We start from the raw sequence: 19674 nt of genomic DNA, 5'->3' as shown, positions 1-19674 counted from the left end.
ATGCTAACCATAAGCCCCTCGGCATCACACATGTGGGGGACGCCCCTACCCCCGCTCGCCCTAACACAGGTTCCTACTGGTTGTGGGTCGTTCCCAGTCTCAGTCTGAACAGTTGCAGAAATGCCCCCATGTGGCCCCAGGAACATGGTTACTGGGCAGAGGGCATTTCAACTGCAGTCTGTTCCAGAGACAAGGACCCCTGGTATCTCCCTAAAGATGACCTGTTACCAAGAACAATACCAGCAAAGCGTGGTAGCTGAGGACCAGCAGGTCCACAGGGCTGTCAGTCACCTTCCTCAACCTCCGGAGGCCCTTGGCTAATGGGGGTGTGGTTACTGGTGTGCTAGCCCTGCAGAACGGTTGGGGGACTTGTGGAGTGCATGGGATGAGCACAATGAAGGACCGAGGGTCAAAATGGAGCGTGTGCGTGAATCCTGTCCCCCAGACCCCTCCTGTTCTCCCCCAGCCCTGACCTGTGCGGCTCATACACACGGACGGCAAATTCCAGCTCTACAGTTTACTACCTGTATCCATTTGGTGAGTTGCCTCAAGTCTGTTCTCTCACTTGAAAACTGGAGATAATGATGCCGTGGGGGGGGGGCTGTGAACACTGCACGCAGCTTCTAATCTGGACTGATACACTAGCGTGTTCCCAATGTCACATTACTTCTTTCATCCTGTACATGTTTCATGAAAGCTCATGAGAATGGTGTTGCTTTTGATGAAATACGTTGAAGATGAACAGATTATCAGTTTATGATAAAAATCAAGTGAATTTCTCTTTATCTTAAATATTAGTATTTGAATGATTACCTCTCATCCACCTGATAGGTCACCCATGTCTATAGATCAGATACTGCTACATGGGAAGAGTGACTTTGAAACCTTCCAGAAGAAGCCAGTGACTTTGCTTCATGCTACACAGCAGGTTTTCGCATTCATCGCAGGCTCGCGCCTTCACTTCCTTCCCATGCTCCCTACCCGCTACTGGGTAATGATTATGAAAACCCTGGCAGTGAGTGGTGGGGAGAAATGAAATCTTTTGCTCAATTCAATCCATTAATTCTTGATCGGTCAGACAGGTCCATAAATTTGTTTTACCTGCAAGGACTCTGCGGTAACTCTCCTTCTGTCACTTTATCATTAACACCAGGAGCAGCTGTGTGGAAGGGAACCGCTTTGCAGTCTGGGTGCGCTCCTCTGTCTGACCTCTAGGCTTTCTGCCTCAGGTGCTGACATTATACATCCCCAGCATAGGGTCCCTCTAAATGGGGACTTTACGTAATGGAGAACACCAAAGATGTGTTTAACTGCACCCCACCCCTGCAATATTCTGTCCTGGACCAGAACCACCCAGGCAGAGTCTCTTGGTTCCTCTAGGACGAAACTGTAGGTTCCCTAATTCATTTCCTTCATGCTGAAAAGGATCTTTCTTGGTTCCCTGTTACTACATCTACTGCAATTCCTCTCAACATCTGGCCCCTTGTTACTCATAGTGGTCCCTGGATCAGTCTCATGGGCATAATCTGGGAGCAAGTTATAAGTGTAAAATATGGAGGCCCAGCCCAGAGCTTCTGAATCAGAATCTGTATCTTCCAATGATTACCAGGTGATTCCTTTGCATGTTAAAATTGGAGAAACATTGATTTTTAAAAAATATTAATTTTGTGTTTTAGTGACAAATGAATGCATAGTTGGGGAATTCAGGACATGACATGTTTGATTTCAAGTAAGCATTTTCTTTAAATAGCTGAAGATTTATGTAATTGTGATGTAAAACATGAGATTCAAATTGCAATTACATTGTGTTATAATTATACTTATTGGTGTCTTTTATGAAACAATTCTAGCAGGATTCAGACAATGTGAAGATAACGTAAACCTATGGAAAAATTTCCACTTGAAATGTTGGATATGATTTAAAGGTATAATATATAACATATTTCCCAGTTATTTAAAAATTTGATTTTATATACTCTGATCATGCTTTGTAACATCCCTAATTGGCTTTAGGAAGTTTCAACTGGATTAGCATTAAATACTTAGGTTTATCCAAAGTCTTCTGAGAAATCGAAGTTCCACATTTATGACTTTCTTTTATGACCTTATTTGTTTATTTGACAAAGAGAGCTCACAATAGGCAGAGAGGCAGGCAGAGAGAGAGGAGGAAGCAGGTTTCCCGCTGAGTAGAGAGCCCAATGCGGGGCTTGATCCCAGGACCCTGAGATCATGACCTGAGCTGAAGGCAGAGGCTTAACCCACTAAGCCACCCAGGTGCCCCAACATTTATGACTTTTTTGAGATCTGAGGGAGCGAGAACATACACATGCAAGTACTGGGGGGGGAGGGACAGAGGGAGAGGGAGAGGGTTGTGTAAGAGATATAAAATTCCTGTTCTGTGACATTTTTTTTTTATTCTCCTCCTAGAAAGGACTATAAGGTTATAGATACACAAGGAGAGCTAGTAAATCAGTCATAGGAACTTAAGAACACTTACTGAAGATCATCATACTAGTTATATGAAGACCGAGGCAGCCTCAAGAGGACCTCCATGAGGTACCCTGGTGCCAAGATTCTGGTCTCTAACACCATTTTTCCAATAAAAGGAACCAGGGCTTTTTGGAGAAAAGGTTAATCCCATGTCTGAGAATGGTATAAAACTAGCCTGGGTTACCTTGTGCTAGAAAAGCAAGATGTTCAGAGATGAAGAAGCTCATTTAAAAGGGGCTAATGTCCACAATACTAACAGGCTAAGAAGAAAAACTCATGTGATCCTATTGATGAATGCATAAAAAACATCTGACATAATATCACTCAAGATAAACTCTCAGGAAAATAGGGACAGAGGGGATCTTCCCCAACCTGATAAAGCACATCCACAGAGAAACCTAATGCTAACATCACACCTATGATGGACAATGCTTTCCCTGAGATGGGGAACAAGGTGAGGAGGTCCGCTCTGACCACTGCTATTTGGCAAAGCATTGGAAACCGTAAGAACCCACTGAATACAGCTCCCATGCTACTTTGCTACAGTGTGGCGGGGATAAAAGCCAGGCATGTAGCAAAGACACCAACATGGTTCAGCAAGCATGCTCAGAAGGACTCGCCCAGGTAAGATCAGAGGAGCAGTTCTACTTTTCTTTCTGCAACAAGTTTCAAGTTGACTCTTCATTTTGCAAGGAGACAGTGGCTTTCTTTTTTTTCCCCGGCATTACCAAAACTTATCTAACTTTACAAATATGATGACCGTGGGGCACCTGGGTGGCTCAGTGGACTAAGCATCTGCCTTCTGCTCAGGTCATGAACCTGGGGTCCTGGGATGGATCCGCACCAGGCTTCCTGCTCAGCGGGGGAGTCTGCTTCTCCCTCTGCTTCTCACCCTGCTCAGGCTCTTTCAAATAAGTAAGTAAAATCCTTAAAAGAAAAGCTGATGAATGCAACAGTACCTGCCACCTAATGTAATGTTTTCAGCATCTTCTAGTGCTTGGCCTGTAAGGGGCAGTGACTGCCGAATCGGACAGACGAGGAGACTGAACCTCAAGCACATGAAATCCTGCGACCACAGGCAGAGAATCTGTCGCAAGTTGTTCCCTGTCTGGAAGGCTCTTCTCCCCGGTAAATAGTTCCTCCTTCGCTTCCACACCTCAGGTTAATTCCCTCTCTTCCAAAAACTTCCCTGACTTCTTAAAGCACGAATTTTCATCCCCTTTGATGTGGGAAACAAAGGCAAAATAAAAACTAAAGTTCCCTACGACTTACGGCTCACTGACAAGTCCTTGAAACAGGGAGAGGGGCTTTCCTCTGGGAGCCCGGCGGCCTTGACACTTTGCTGAGGACAGAGTTGGCCTGACCCCCCAGAATCCTGGGTCAGGTTTAAACATACAGGAATTCCTTTGGAATTCCCCCCAACACACATGTTGACAATCACCCCCAAGCACACGCCTCACTGATCCACACCGGAAGGGTCTCGTGACTCGGGTTTTAGCAGACCCTAATAAATGACCTTTTCTCAACAGGAGCTGCCCCTCGAGGTCCTGGAAACCTGCTTCCAAACGCCTGAGAGCCTGCGGCTGCTCCGCCCAACCTGGACGTCTGTAACGGGCCGCTCCTCCTGACCCCAGGGCGGCTCTCCGCCCTGAGATCCTGTCCCCGTGCTTTAGTAAGTCCGCCTTCTTGTGCCAACGCTGTCTCGGGAATTCCTTCCCGGCCTCGGCCCAGGCCCAGCGCGTCCAGCCCCTCGCCCATCCGACGGCGGCGCGGCCCCGCTCCGGACCCTCCTGCGAGCCAGGATGCGGCCTCGCCGCGCGCCCCGCGCAGGGCCCGCAGAGCACGGACGTCACACGCCGTTCGCGGATTCCGGTCCGGGTCCTCTCGAGGGCACAGGCCACCCTCCCGCGTGAGCGCGAAGCGGCAGCGCGGCGGGGGCGGGCACACTCCGGCCAGCGCGCTCTGACTGCGGCGGGGTCGCCGCGCCCCCCCGAGCTCCCCGCGCCCCCGCCGAGCGCCGGCCTGGACACACCCCCTCCGGCAGTGGCCCCCGCGCTCGTCGGGGATCCGCCCCCCGCCCCGAGCCGGCCGCGCGAGGCCCAGCGGACGCCCCGCACCTGCCCGCCGCGGGCCGACGGCCGACGGTTTACGGCCTGAAAAGCACGTCCAGTCGTAAAGCACGTCGCCTCCGAGGCGCCCTCACAGACGTCAGGCCAGTGGGTTCGCCACGGGCACAAACGGACCCCGAGTCTCTGGTTCCTTCCATGGCTTCAGCGGGGAAATGAGTCCTCGAGTTAACTGAGTGTTTTTTAAACGTCGTCTTCGGGACGGAGTTGTTTTTCGCGGGTCCCCGACCCCGTCCAGACACCGGCCCCGCCCGGCCGCCCGACGCCTGCCCGGAACTTGCGCCGCTGCCGGGCCACGCCAGCCAACCACAGCCGACAGGAAACGCGGCGGGCGGAGGAGAGTTACCAACGCACCGGTCCCCCGGAGCCTCTTCCTGGGACTGTCGGCTTCGACCGCTTTTCACTCGTTCTTCCGGTTTCTCTCCTCGCACTGTTCCCGCCTCTTCCCTTTCGCCGTCGGGATTTGAGGAGCTCTCGCGAGACTTAGGCCTCTTCCTAGGCCGGCGCTCTCGCCAAGGTACGTCGGGGGCCTTCTCGCTGTTGGACTTTTCGTCCAACTCTGAGGAAAACACGTTTCGGAGTTCGGCCTCCATGACCGGGTCCTGCTCACCCGGCGGGGATACGGCCGATTACCCGGGCCGTGTCCCCCGATGGCTTCTGCGGGGTGGCGCGGGGCTGGGCTGGGGGCCGGCGGGGGCCGGCGGCTGCGGGCGGCTGCCTCAGCGGGGACGCTGTGTGCTTGCAGGAGAAGGCCATGTTCAGTTCGAGCGCGAAGATCGTGAAGCCCAACGGCGAGAAGCCGGACGAGTTCGAGTCCGGCATCTCCCAGGTGAGGGGGCAGGGCCGGCGTCCGGGCGGCGTGTCCCCCTCCCCGGCCGCGGCCCGGGTCCCCCCGGCGCGTGTCCCCCTCCCCGGCCGCGGCTCGAGTCCCCCCGGCGCGTGTCCCCCTCCCCGGCCGCGGCTCGAGTCCCCCCGGCGCGTGTCCCCCTCCCCGGCGCGTGTCCCCCTCCCCGACCGCGACGCGGGTCCCCCCGGCGCGTGTCCCCCTCCCCGACCGCGACGCGAGTCCCCCCGGCGCGTGTCCCCCTCCCCGGCCGCGGCTCGAGTCCCCCCGGCGCGTGTCCCCCTCCCCGGCCGCGGCCCGGGTCCCCCCGGCGCGTGTCCCCCTCCCCGGCCGCGGCTCGAGTCCCCCCGGCGCGTGTCCCCCTCCCCGGCCGCGACACGAGTCCCCCCGGCGCGTGTCCCCCTCCCCGACCGCGACACGAGTCCCCCCGGCGCGTGTCCCCCTCCCCGGCCGCGACACGAGTCCCCCCGGCGCGTGTCCCCCTCCCCGGCCGCGACACGAGTCCCCCCGGCGCGTGTCCTCCTCCCCGGTCCCCAGCAGCGGGAGTCTGGGCGCGCGCGACCCGCCGGGAGCTGGGGACGCCGGTCCCGGAGGAGCCCGCGAGGGGCGGCGGGGCGGCGTGCGGGCGCTGAGGCGGCTCTGCTGCTGCCCCGCAGGCCCTGCTGGAGCTGGAGATGAACTCCGACCTCAAGGCGCAGCTCCGGGAGCTCAACATCACGGCGGCCAAGGTGAGGTGACCCGCCCGGGAGCAGCTGCTCGCGCTGACCGTCCGCGGCCCGGCCCGGGAGCACGTGCGGGGCCTGCGCGGGACTCGGGAGGGAGGGCAGGGCTGGGAGAGGAGGGGCGCGGGCGGAGGGTGTCCGCCGCCGCGCTCCACCGTGGCTTCCCGCCTGCTGCCGAGCGCGTGGCCTGGCCGGTCCGGGCCGCTGCGGGACCGTCCAGTGCCGCAGCTCCCGCGTGCTCGCGCGGCCTCCTGTTGGGCCGCAGGCCGGTTTGCCTCCTGCGCGGCCGTGCGGGGGTGCACGTGTAGGGGAGCTCGCGGGACGGGGGCGGCGCGGAGGTGGTCCGGGACGGGAGGGACCGCGGGGTGACGTCGGCTGCTGTGCTTCCCTCAGGAGATCGAGGTCGGCGGAGGCCGGAAGGCGATCATCATCTTCGTTCCCGTCCCTCAGCTGAAGTCGTTCCAGAAGATCCAAGTCCGGCTGGTGCGCGAGCTGGAGAAGAAGTTCAGCGGGAAGCACGTCGTCTTCATCGCTCAGGTGTCCTGTCCTGGGCGCATCCCGCCGTGGGGAGGGGGGAGTGTGAGAAGAGAAGCGAGGTCTGGGGTCTGACGCGAGTCGGAAGAGCCGTTGGGTGGCGGGGTGCTCCGTCCCAGGTCCCAGCCCCCAGCCGGGCCCTTCTGCTGGCGACCCAGCCCGAGGAAGGGGCGGCGGCTGTGTGCGCGGGGCACGGGTGGATGCTGAGGCGAGTGAGCACAGATCCAGCCTCGTGCTCACTGTCCGTGGGAAGGAGGGGCCGCACTGCCCACGGGTTCCCTGCTGCGCGGTCCCTCCAGCAGGCGGTGGGCCTGGCCTGCGCAGGTGTGCGGGGGCAGGCCGTGCAGAGGAGCCAGGAAGCCCTCACCGGCTCTCTCAGGAGCTTGTCTGCTCGGGGGCGGTGGACCTTTACAGACTTGGGATTTATTCTGTAACTGTTTTTTTGTGTTTTGTTTTTGTTTTTCTTTTAAAGCTGTTTGATAGCTCTTAGCTTTTTTTCAACTTAAGGTTTTTGTCTTTTCCATGGTAATTTTTATCTTACAGAGGAGAATTCTGCCTAAGCCAACTCGAAAAAGCCGCACAAAAAATAAGCAAAAGCGTCCCAGGAGGTGAGTATTTTATCAGCATCAAAAAGTACCGTAGGGGCGCCTGGGTGGCTCAGTGGGTTAAGCGTCCGACACTTGATCTCAGCTCAGGTCTCCCATCTCCGGGTCGTGAGTTCAGGCCCGGTGCTGGGCCCCACTTGAGGCTGTTGGGCTCCATGCTGAGCGTGGAGCCTGCTTTAAAAAAAAAAAAAGTAAACCATTTATTAAGGACTTTTGATTCACGTGGGGTATTTTTGTAGCAAGCATTGCAGTGGGTTTCTGAAATTAAACAGTCATAGTTTAGGAAAACCTTTCACGTGGGAATTCTTACTGAATAAACTGGTTTTCTCTGTAATTATGTATGTTTTAAAATTCGGGAGGCAAGAATCCCCTGTATTTACAAGGTAGAAGAGACTAGGTAGCTGCTGTCACAAGAGATGAGACTGTTTGTTCCTTCTCTGTGGGCCAAGGCTGCAGACCCTGCGGGGCGGCTCATGCAGCACCGAGGCATTGAGCGCTCCGGGCGTTGAGCAGCTGTGCTGGGAGGTGTCTTTGCTTGGTTTCTGCTGTGAGTTAAAGCTGAGAAGTGAAGTGGATTTTCCTGTTGCTGACATTGAGGGTTGAAAGGGCTCCTGCGACTGTAGACGCCGTGTCCTTTAAGCTCGACTGACTGACAGGTTACTTGGCATAAACTCCGATGCTGAGTGTCGTTGGCTTCCTGAGCTGGGCGTTGCGGTGTTTCGTGGAAGTGTGGTTTCACAGATGGGTTACTGATCCCTGCGGGGCCTGCCCTGTGGGCCAGCCTGGGAGAACATGGACTAGCGTCTCTGTCGCCAGATGGGCAGCAGCCTCAGCGAGTCTGCACTTGGTGTTACTTCTCCTCAAAAGATGAGGAAAAGGGACGTAGGGCCTGGAGAAGTGCTGTCTCAGCGACTGCTGTTAGTGCCGGGATTTCTAACACCCAGTCTTGCTTGTGAACCACCGGGAGGTCGTGATGGGGCTCCTGTGGGCAGATGTCACCGTGAGAAGGGTGGTGGGGAGACTGGAAGGACAGGAGCCGGAGTCCTGGAACTTGAGTCGTCCGGTGCAGTACTTGAACTTGTTTTACGGGCAGTTGGAGTAGCATAAGAATTTAGGGATTTTTTGGGTCTTCTGGATAGTTTGTGAGGAGACAGTCAAGAACGTCTAGTCTGTTAGAGCCCAAGTTCCTGCTTCGAATATGAAAACAAACCCTTGCTTTGCATCCAGTGGAGTGGCCCATCCACAGCCTCTCATCCCAGACTTGTGTTTTCCACATGTGCTCAGGTGACGGCTTGCCTGGGTTCCTGGTGGCCTACTCTGCACATCGGGGGCCTCCTGTTGAAGCTCTAGGCGGCAGGCATGGTGGTTCTGCCACTTCTCACTGCCCGCAGACCTCTTCGTCTTCAGTACTTCACACCTCCTGCATGGACGGGTCCTGATGTTGACTTGTTGTGGTCTCTATTCTAGTCTTAGCAGGGTTTCCGCTACTTTTCGTCTGAGGCCTTCAGTTCTGCGGCTGGTGATGATTAGTTGTGTAGCCTTGACTTCCCCTCCTTAAAGCTGATGTTGGAATCTGAGAGGAGATGCTCAGGCTAGCTTTGATGGCGTGTGGATTTGTTCTAAAGGAGACAGTTGACAAATTTGCATATTTGTGTGCTTTCCTAGTAATTCACGGGTAGCAGTGATCAGTTGGGCCATCTGTGTCATTTGCTTTCTGGAATGTGATGGAGGCTTTGGGAAGTGGATTTCCCTTGAGCTTGTGGAGTAGTAAGACCTTTGCAGGTGTTTGAGAGCCCCCAGAAAATGTGTAGGAGCGGCCGGATCTGAGATGCAAACGAGTGGAGTGGAGTGTCCATCTACTGAGCGTGAGACATTCTGGATGAGTTCTTACTGCAAGGTAGGTCCCGAAGCACTGGAAAGAACTACCTCTTCACACTCTCATTCTTGGCGTCTTGGTGGACACGGCAGATACCCCCAAAGCTTGGAATTGGTCGAATCTTGCTGTTGCCATGCGGCCAGATGGATTTTGAACTTGAAGTGCCACCAGGAGAGGAGTGAGGTCACAGCGGCAGTTTATGTGATGGGGTGAAGATGGGGTTCCGGGTGGGGCTGCCATCACAGAGCGGGTGACGGAGCAGTGCGTCCCTTGTCCTAGAGAACAAGGAGGAGCCTTGGAGGTGTTTTGGAGGCCATGGAGAGCTCTCGAAGGGTCTTTCCCTAGTAACGTGGTGTGATCATAGGTTTTTAGATGAACTTGGCAGCCTTGGTGGGGGTGGTTTTGGAGATGAGCGAAGAAGCTTCTGCAGCAGATTAGTTGAGAAATCGTGAGTGGAGAGAAACCCAAAGAGCACCTGAAAGGGGAAGCCCTCGTGAGCCTCTGTTCCCTGGAAACGGTCACCTGGGACTTGGTGTTTGTGTCGTTTGTACGGTTTCCTGGTTAACATACCCTGCGCTTTCAGAACAAATCAGTAGGGGGCTTGTTACTCTGTCTAGTATGACAGCGGCTCTCATATGATCTGTTAAATGTACGTGGCCTGTTTGAAAACTGGTGTTAATTTGGTTTCAGAAACCTGGGGTTTGCTGTTGATGTTTTGACTTCTGAGGGGCTCCCCGGAGGGCAGGTCTTCCTCAGTGTCTTACTCTTGTCACCATGTTCTTTCAGCCGCACTCTGACAGCTGTGCATGACGCGATCCTGGAGGACTTGGTGTTCCCAAGCGAGATTGTGGGCAAGAGAATCCGTGTGAAACTGGACGGCAGCCGGCTCATCAAGGTTCATTTGGATAAAGCGCAGCAGAACAATGTGGAGCACAAGGTAAGGGGCGGCTGTGTGGCTGGAGGCTGTGCGCGGGAGGGGGAGAGGCAGCAAAACCCAACTCCACGTGCCGCCAGATCCAGTAAGAGTGACCTCAGCCCGCCTTCTCCCACCTGAACCTCTGCCCACTGCCCTGCAGATTGTGTGTCGGGTTTTATAGTGGCGGTTGTTTTGAAAATCGGAATTCTCTGCCTTTTAAATTAATAGGAAAATTAGAAGTAAAGTAGTTCCTTTTAGTAAGATGTTACATCCTTTGGGTGTGGGATCTTGGTAGTGTTAGAATCTGGGAGGACTGTCCCCTCGCTTCATTCCTGGTGAAGTGTTGGTAATGTGGACAACCCCTGGGCCCCCTCACGGACTCTTGTCTGTGTGGCCCAGAGGAGCACCACGCTCCAGCTCCGGGATGTGACTAGAGCCCTGTCCCGTAGCGCTAGGGGTGAGCCTGTCCCTAGGCTTGTATATTCCTTGTCTTGTCAGTCCCTGGTTGCTGAGGGGAAAAACCACACAGGGCACAGCCTCACAAAGCCGCTAGGCTTCAAGCAGAATGTGTATGTTTAAAAGTTTTGTGATGAATTTTTTCTTTCCTTGTAGGTTGAAACTTTTTCTGGTGTCTATAAGAAGCTCACAGGCAAGGATGTTAACTTTGAGTTCCCCGAGTTTCAGTTGTGAATAAAAATGATTAAATAAAACTTTGACAGTATTCGGTTTGAGGCGTGATTTTCAAAAATTCAGAGATGTCGTATAGCTGTCTACATAGCCAGCAGCTCCCTGCGTAGGCTGGGAGATTTTGAGCAGAGAGGGTGCCTGTGGGATATACCAGGCAGTCTGATGCATGGGAGGGATATACTTGTATCCAGGGATGTTGTAATAGGTACAATCCTATGACATTGGCCCAGGTGGCTGAGTATTGGCACTTGGACAAGTTCAACCGAAGGATCACACGGGTACCAAAGGCGTGAACGATACGATAATGTAGCCTGCCTCCTGGTCCCTGTGCAGCGCTCTACGAGAATCGAATGCTGGGTCTCCTGGGAGGCCTGCCTGCCTTGAAGTCCGGGTTTCAGAAGCACCTGAAATCAGGCCAGGAATGGTTCCTTGGAAACGGCGTGATAGAGCAAAATGTGATAAAGTGGTGTTCTCACTGAATTTTTTATTGTGGTAAAAGACATACAGAATTTACCATTTTATCCTTTTTTTAAGTGTACGGTTCAGTGGCGGTGAGTGCTTATGTTGCTGTGACGCAGACCTGCACAGTGCCGGGTGGTGCTGGGACCGAGGCTTCCTGACGGCAGCTTCTTCCCCCGCTTCCAGATTCCCTGAGTTCACACATTCACCGCCGGTCTTGTGGATGCACGGGACCAGTCAGGCGTAGGTGGGATGAGACATTGGGGTCTACGTGTAGCCGCACGACTGCTGAACGGAAGCATAGTCGATGCTGCGCTTGCGTTTGCTTCTTTCCTCTGAGAAGACTATCCACATAGCGAGTCTGACGGACATCTGATGTGCTGTGTTCCCCTCTCCCAGCTCGAGCCGGTGCTGTTTCCTCGGTCTTGTTGAATCTGCTCCCATGCCCTTTCTTTGCTGAAGATTTTTGAAGCAAGTTCTAGATATGTGTTATTACTTAGGAATCTTTTAGCAGTGATAATTACTAAAATTCAGTATCAAATGAAGAACCACATTTTTTAAAAGTATTTTTTATGTTCAATTTGCTTGCATATAGTACGTTACTCATTTTTGATGTAGCGTTCAGTGATTCATTAGCTGTGTATAATAACACCCAGTACTCGTCCCAGCACATGCCCTCAACACCCATCACCCAGTCACTCCATCCCCCTGTGCCCCTCCCCTCCGTAACCCTCAGTTTGTCTCCTGGAGTCGGAGTCTCTCATGGTTTGTCTCTGATTTCTTCCCATTCAGTTTTCCCTCCCCCTGTGGTCCTCTGTGCTATTCCTTATGCTCCACACGAGTGAGACCATAGGGTAATGGTCTTTGATTAACCTACTTCACGCAGCATCATCCCTCCAGTTCCATCCACGTCCGGGCAGATGGTGGGTGTTCTCCTTTCTGACGGATCAGTGATGCCCCGTTGTGCAGAGGGACCGCGTCTTATCCATGCGTCTGTTGAAGGGCAGCTCGGCTCCTTCCAGTGTGGTGGGCATGGCTGCTATGAGCATTGGGGAGCATGTGCCCCTTTCTACTACATCTGTCTTTGGGGTAAATACCCAGTGCAATCGTTGGGTTGTAGGGTAGCCCGACTTTTAACTCCTTAGGAACCTCCATACTGTTCCCAGAGTGGCTGTACCGGCTTGCGTTCCCACCGACAGTGTAAGAGGGTTCCTGTTTCTTCACATCGTTGCCAACACTTGTTTCCGGTCTTTTTAATTTTTGCCATTCTAACTGGTGTGATGTGGTATCACTGTAGTTCCGATTTTTATTTCCCTGATGCGGAGTGATGTCGAACGTTTTTTCATCTGTGTGTGGGCCATTTGTGTGTTTTTGGAGAAGTGTCTTCATGTCTTCTGCCCATTGAAGAAGCAATTTTTCAAGTTGCTAAATCATAAGACATTAAACCAAGTTTTAAAATTAATCATATAGCTTTCCCTAAAATTAATATTTATTTGTGTCCATTTAAAACTTTGGTGTTTATGACCATATGCGTCCTTTTTAAGGACTCGTGTGCATTCTATAATATGTTAATGACCACATGATCCTGGAGATGACCTCAAAACTTCTACTCCGTGGGGTGTGCAATGAAATAGTTTGGGGACTAATGTGCTAAACATTGTCACTACAATTTTCCTCGGTAAACTTGCTGTTGAAGGAGAAACACAGTTGACTAGAACAACACGGGCCAGGGGTCCTGACTCCAGTGTTGAAAATCCCCTCCCTCCAGGACTCAACCGTTGGCTTACTGTTGACTGGAAGCCTCAGGAAAACAGCACATTTCGGTTGGTTCTGTCAGTGGAGCGTGCGATTGGATCTCAGGGTGGTAAGTCCGAGCTTCGTGTTGAGTGTAAAGACTACTTAAAAATAATCTCTGAAAAGAAAGAAAATGCATTTACAGTGTCCCACTGTGTTCATCGAAACCAAAATCCACATACAAGTAGACCCTCCCAGCTCAAACCTGCACTTTCCATCCAAGGGCCAACTGCATAGGCTATTCTAAGGGCTCGATCTTAAACCTGCAGGGGTGGGTGTGTATCATTTATTACAGAAAGTGACTGTTTAGATCTTCCTTTTCCCTCCTAGTTGTGTATCAGGTCCCGTCTTTCCTCCCTGACTGATAAAGGTACACAAAGTTGCAAAGATCCTAAGTAGTGGAACATTTTTGAGCTTTTTTGAGGTGCTGAGACGCCTAATTTTAGATCTCTACTATGAATACTTGATATTTATAAACATCTGTGACCGTACAGTAAAAGCACAGTTTGCGGCAACAGGGACCCCCGTTCCCAGAGATGGTTCTGGCTGCAGAGATCCCGGTTACTGTCTGAGAAGCTGCTGATGCCCTCAACTCTGGGTGAGGGTAAGAAGTTCAGTCTGAAGCCTCTTTGGCAGTTCATTTTTACTCAGAATTCTACACAGACACAAGTTCGTGCTCTGTAGGAATGTCTGAATGAGGCTTCAGTTTCATTGAGCACCTTCCCGGCTGCGGCTCAAGCCGTCTCCGCGCCGCACTGGAATGGGACAAGGCAGCGCTAGTCTGCAGTCAGGAGCCCACGGCCGGGCACGCCCCACGCAGTTGCTGTTCTGCTCCTGCTACTTGTAACTGTCCGTCTGGCAGTTTGCAAGCCCGGAGCAGCCCAGATGGCCAACGCTGACCCTGGTCATGTCGTAGTCCACTGCCGTTCGGGTCTGTGCCCACACGCGTATGGTCACCGCGGGGCTGGGGCTGCCGCCTTCCCTGAGCTGCCTTGTTTCTGTGACTTAAGATCTCATTCTAGAACGGAGGACCAGCCGGGACTAGCGAGGTCTCCTAGTTCTTCCAGGTCGAAGGGTCATGGCCCCGAGTCCTAGAGCCATCACTGCAGGCTACCTCTCAGCACCGGTCAGGGAGGTGCGTGTGCGTAACAGTGCCTGGCAGGGAGCCTTCAAAGCTTAATGTTGTAAGAATATAGGAGCTTTCTGGGGTTCCTGGGGGGCTCTGTCGGTTGGATGTCCGGCTCTTGGTTTTGGTTCAGGTCATAATCTCATGTGGGGATCGAGCCCCGCATTTGTCTCCACACTCAGTGGAGACCCCCTTGAGACTACGTCTTCCCCTGCCCCTTCCTCCACTTGAACTGTCTCATGCTCTTTCTCTCTCTCTTTTTTTTTAGAAAGAAAGATTTTATTTATTTAACAGCACAAGCAGGGGGAGCAGGAGAGAGAGAAGCAGGCTCCCCACCAAGTGGGGAGCCCCATGTGGGACTCAATTCCAGGCCCCTGGGATCATGACCCAAGCGGAAAGCAGACGCTTAAACAACTGAGCCACCCAGGCGCCCCATAAATAAGTAAATCTTAAGAAAAAAAAGAGGGGCGCCTGGGTGGCTCGGTGGGTTAAGCCTCTGCCTTCAGCTCAGGTCATGGTCTCAGGGTCCTGGGATCGAGCCCCACATTGGGCTCCCTGCTCAGTGGGGAGCCTGCTTCCCCCCCTCTCTCTGCCTGCCTCTCTGCCTGCTTGTGATCTCTGTCTGTCAAATAGATAAATAAAATCTTAAAAAAAAAAAGGAAGAAAAAGAATATATGAGGTTTCTTGTCCTTGAAAACCAAAACGGTCGTATTACTTCCAAAGGGAGGATCAAGAATCAGGGAAATCAATCTCATGACGAGCAGAGAACCATCCCAGAGACACAGGGAAACCAGATGACAGAGCCAGGTCTGCCGCTCTCGGATCTGTGAGTGGAACAGAGGAGGAAGTTCCACATTTTATTCTCTTTTATCAATTGGTTGCTTTTTCCATTTCATTCCGTGTGGCTTTCCTGAAGTCTTTTGACGTCCCTGGGCCTCCGTGCCCTCTTGGTACCATGAGGGGGTTGTGTAAGGATAAGCTCTTAAAATCCCTCCCCGCTTAAGGGACGCGGTCTGGGAGGTGGTATCCGAGCGGGGGGCCTACATCAAGCACCTCTTGGGGGAGCACAGAGAGGGCATTGCTGGGTGAGTCTCTGACTGGCGTATTTCAGACAAGACGTTACTTTGGACAAAGGCTTTGAGCCGAGACAACCGGCACGTAGTTAGTGGTCAGTATATGTTGCTGACTTCGCTGTAATCAGGATCATCGACTTCACGGCTGGCCCTCCCGTCACCCTCGGATCCAGCCATGGTTGAATGGCGTGCCAGCGCCTGATGAAGACGACAGGATGGCTCGGGTCCCCGTAGGCTGTGAAGCCGGCTCCGTGCCAGGTCCTCCGGCAGACCCGGTAAGTTGGGGCCTCTGTCCTCGAAGGTCTGCCAGTGGGTGACGCAGACATGGACGGCAACCAGGAAACGGGGTGGCCTTGACTTCTGTCCCTGAGCGGTGCGCCTAGAAGTCTTGCTTTCCTCTGGCTCGCAGAGTCCATTCCTTTGACTTATGCTTCCCCGGAACAAGGTGCGCAGGAGCGGCTTGGGAGGGGCCACAAACACACGGAGGGCCGCAGCCCAGGAGTCCCCCCCGTGGGCCATCCGGGACAGCTGCCCCTGCGGTCACCTTCGCGCTGCTCCCCTGGCGCAGGAAGCAGCCTCACGGGGCCGCTCGCCTCGGGCCGTTGACGGGCCTGACCGTGTGGTCACGTGCTGGCTCCTCGCGGCTCCCGCGTGGCTGCCGTGGAGACGGGCGCCGCGGCCGGCAGGTCTTTCCCTCCTTTGGTCCGCGGCCGATTTGTTGGCTTTCGGTTCCTGTGCTGGAGCAAGAGTGTGCGGTCCTGTGGGGCGACCGAGGAGAGGAGGCGGGGAGCGAGAAGGTGCAGGACAGCACCACGTGACTCGTGGGTGTCCCGCGCGTGGGGCCCTGCGGCGGGCCACCTACTCTGTCAGCCCCAGGCCTCACAGCACCCTGTGAGGGAGGCGGAGGTTGGCAGAGTGGTCCCTGGACCAGCAGCCCAGCATCGCTCATCGCATGGGAACTGGTTAGAATCGGGGGTGCCCGGATCCCCTACCAACTGCCGGCTCAGAAAGTCTGGGGCGGCGGCACAACGGCCGGTACTTTCAGAAGTCTTCTGGGTCGTTCTGGTGCACGCTCACATTTGAGACCGGTGATCTCGGGTGCTGTGATGACCTTGGATGGCACGATGTCGTCAGATGAATGGCATTCACATCCGTCTCGCTGGCGAGCTACACGGTGACGCCAAGGCCGCATCTCCCGGCAGCGCGGTGGGCTCCAGCTCTAATGAGTGCGGCCGTGGTGCCCGAACCCCCGACCATCCGGGAACCGCGTCCACGAGGGCCGGGTGCGGGCCTCGTGCCGCTCTGCACATTCAGGGAGCTCTGGAGAAGCAGAGCTGTCAGGCGGGGGCACGGGGTGGCCCAGGTTAATGTCCCGAAGGACTAAGTATCCGGACCGGTGGAGGCCTGGCTGGGTGACCTCCAGGAAGAGTTCCCACCCAGAGACACATGGGCCGGGTCTGGCTCTTCGTGCAGATTTCTCCGTTATCTCCGGGGAATGTAAACAGTCACCGGGAGCTGAGCCAGAGTCTCGTTCTGACCCGCTGCGTGGCCAGGCGGCCCGAGGGGCCCGAGTTCAGGAGGAAAAGCCTGCGCCCAACAGCACGACTTCGGCGCTTTGAAGGAAAGACGGGGAAGGAGGGAAAGGGGGAGGGCAGGAAGCCGGAGCAGCCTGAAGGGAGAAGGACCTACTGGTTTCTCGGCACTTGTTGGTGCGTGATTGCAAGGCAGGTGCACACAGGATTTCTAATGGCAAAACGGTTCTGACAACCTACTTGAAACAGGTCATTAGTATAATATTGTCACTTACTCTGTAACCGAGACTAATTCTCAGGTTTTGGCACTTAAAAAAAATAAAAGCCCTGAGCAGTTTGGGACACAAAACAAAAGGTAAGTGACCAGGTTGGTGGTGAGACCCCAGGAGAGTGTGGCAGACTGGTGGGCTGCTGGCTCTCCAGAACGTCTGGAAAGCCCAGTTCTGGGGAGACAGGGTGGGCCCCGACCTGACATGTGCCCCAGCGGTGGCACCTTGGGCAGGCGCCGTCCTTCTCTGCCCTGGCTCTGGAGCTCTAGCCGGAGCACCAGCAGCTGGCTGGGTGCGCTGCTTGTGAGGACTGAGCTTGTGGCTGACCGAGCGGGCCTCGCTGGGACCCAGGCCCTGGCCCTTCCTCCCAGCTGGAGTCCCAGGTGGGCCGAGGGAACACACCCCCACAACACAGTGCACCATCAGTTTCCACCACTGGGGTAGCCAGAGGCGTCCTTGTGATCTGGCTATGGGGGTCGCGTGTGAGCGCTGTCACCCGCTGGGTCTATGGGGGGTCGCGTGTGAGCGCTGTCGCCCGCTGGGTCTATGGGGGGTCGCGTGTGAGCGCTGTCGCCCGCTGGGTCTATGGGGGGTCGCGTGTGAGCGCTGTCGCCCGCTGGGTCTATGGGGGGTCGCGTGTGAGCGCTGTCACCCGCTGGGTCCTGGTTACTCTTCGTGGTGAGAACCTTCCAGTCCATCGCAGTCCCCAGAAGCCAGTACTCTGTGCCCCTGACCCCACGGTGTGACAGTATCTCCGGTCACACGTCCCGGGCAGGGAGTGGGACCAGGGTGAAGCTGAGCTGGGGCTGTGTTCCTCTGCACTGAGGTGGGGTGAGTTGTTCTGACACCGGCTACGACACGGATGAACCTTGAGGACATGAAGCTCCAATCTTGGACTCTGATCACATGAGATACTTAGAGTGGTCGGAATCATAGGACGTCCAGCAGGCGCGGCCAGGCGGCCAGGAGGCTGAGGTGGGCTGTAATGCATTGGGACAATGGGGAGGCAGTGGTATGGGGACAGAGGTTCAGTTTCACAGGGTGCGAAGGTCACGGAGACGGACGGTAGGGCCACACGGCATCACAAATGTAGTTAATACACTGAGCTCTACACTAAAACGTGATTACAATGGTAAATTGTCTGTTCTGTATTTTATCACAATAATAAAAACCTCCAGGCAGTTGGGAATGTTTGTGTGGGTCGTCTGGTCCGTTCCACTGTATCGTCAGTCTTGCAACTGGGCAGACCGACTCCTCCTGCTACGTCCTTCATCTCAGAATTGTTTTAGCTCCCTTTGTCTTTTCATATAAATTGGAGAATAATCCTGTCTCTGTCTACAAAATGTCTCGCTGGGATTTGAACAGGAATCGTGTTAAGCTTGTGGGTCACTCTAGGGAGAATCAGCGTCTCCCCCCAGTGCTGAGCCTCCCAGTCCCGGAGCGCGACGCGGTGTCTTAGAGCTGCTGTGATTTTCCTGGTTGGCACTTAGATCCGGACATGTTTTGTTAGATTTACCCCGAGGCCCTGAATTTCTTTGAGTGATTGTAAGTGATTTTAAGTTTCGGAGTGTATGTGTCCATTGCCAGCTTGTAGAGGTATGCCTGGTTTCCGAACGTTCATGTTGAGCTCTGAGCCTCGCAGAGCCCCTTCTGGATTCTAGGAGTTTTTGTGGACTTTCTTGTGTGTGTACTGTTTCTGGTTTTGGTCTCCGGGTAACACCAACTTCATAAAATGAATTGGAAAATGCTCCTCCCTCTTCTTTTTCCTGGAAGAGGTATGACAAATTGGTGTTAATTTTTCTATAAAACTTTGGTAGAATTCTCCTGTGAAGTCATCTGGCCTGGAGCTTCTTTCTTGGGAGTTTTCGTTACAAAATCAACCCCCTTAATTGTTAGGGGCTGCTAAGACCTCTATTTCATGTTGGGTCCATTGTGGAAGGTTGTGTGTTTCCCAGGAAGTGGCCCATTGGGTCTGTTTTCAGATTTATTTATGGTATTTGGCGGTTTTATTTATTTATTTATTTAAAGATTTTATTTATTTATTTGACACAGAGAGAGATCACAAGTAGGCAGAGAGGCAGGCAGAGAGAGAGGGAGAAGCAGGCTTCCCGCGGAGCAGAGAGCCCGATGTGGGGCTCGATTCCAGGACCCTGGCATCATGACCTGAGATGAAGGCAGAGGCTTTAACCCACTGAGCCACCCAGGCACCCCTATTTGGAGGTTTTAATAAAGAATCCAGGGCACCTGGGGGGCTGAGTCCTGGGATCGAGCCCCGCATCGGGCTCCCTGCTCCATGGGGAGTCTGCTTCCTCTGACCTTCTCCCCTCTCATGCTCTCTCTGTTTCTCTCTCAAATAAATAAATAAAATCTTTAGAGAAAATCTTTACAAAATTTATAATCTGTTGTGACTTCTTTCAGTCTAAATAAAAATGCATCTTTGAATGTAGCCTTTTGTATCGTAACCGTGTGTGTATCTTTTTCTTAAAGAAGTCCCCTCCCCTCCTCCGTAAGAGGCAGAGCCGGACCGGCCCACCACAGACCCTTGTTCTGCCTTCGTGAAGCGTCAGGGAGTGCCGTGAGTTCGGGTCTTGCGTGGGGTAGGTCTTGGCAGGCAGGGAGTG

At 54.0% G+C, this 19674-nt stretch overlaps 1 protein-coding gene across 2 annotated transcripts in view; it reads left to right on the top strand.

Moving 5' to 3' along the window:
* The window catches only part of RPS7 (ribosomal protein S7), a 261270-nt gene extending 250436 nt beyond the window's left edge, over window positions 1-10834 (top strand). The window contains exons 1-7 of one of the 2 annotated variants that reach the window (XM_080812952.1): window positions 4635-5133; window positions 5362-5445; window positions 6117-6188; window positions 6576-6719; window positions 7260-7324; window positions 9984-10134; window positions 10726-10834. In XM_080812952.1, coding sequence (XP_080669078.1) covers window positions 5371-5445; window positions 6117-6188; window positions 6576-6719; window positions 7260-7324; window positions 9984-10134; window positions 10726-10803 — 585 coding nt within the window. In that variant the 5' untranslated portion in view covers window positions 4635-5133; window positions 5362-5370 and the 3' untranslated portion in view covers window positions 10804-10834. Of the gene's footprint in view, window positions 1-4634; window positions 5134-5359; window positions 5446-6116; window positions 6189-6575; window positions 6720-7259; window positions 7325-9983; window positions 10135-10725 lie in introns of those variants that run through there. The other variant, XM_080812953.1, reaches the window with a different exon arrangement.
* Window positions 10835-19674: the final 8840 nt, after the last annotated feature.

Source organism: Martes martes (genome assembly GCF_963455335.1).
Source record: "Martes martes genome assembly, chromosome: 9".
Lineage (NCBI taxonomy): Eukaryota > Metazoa > Chordata > Mammalia > Carnivora > Mustelidae > Martes > Martes martes.
The sequence above is the reverse complement of the archived record's forward strand: the minus strand, read 5'-3'. Positions and strand labels throughout refer to the sequence as shown.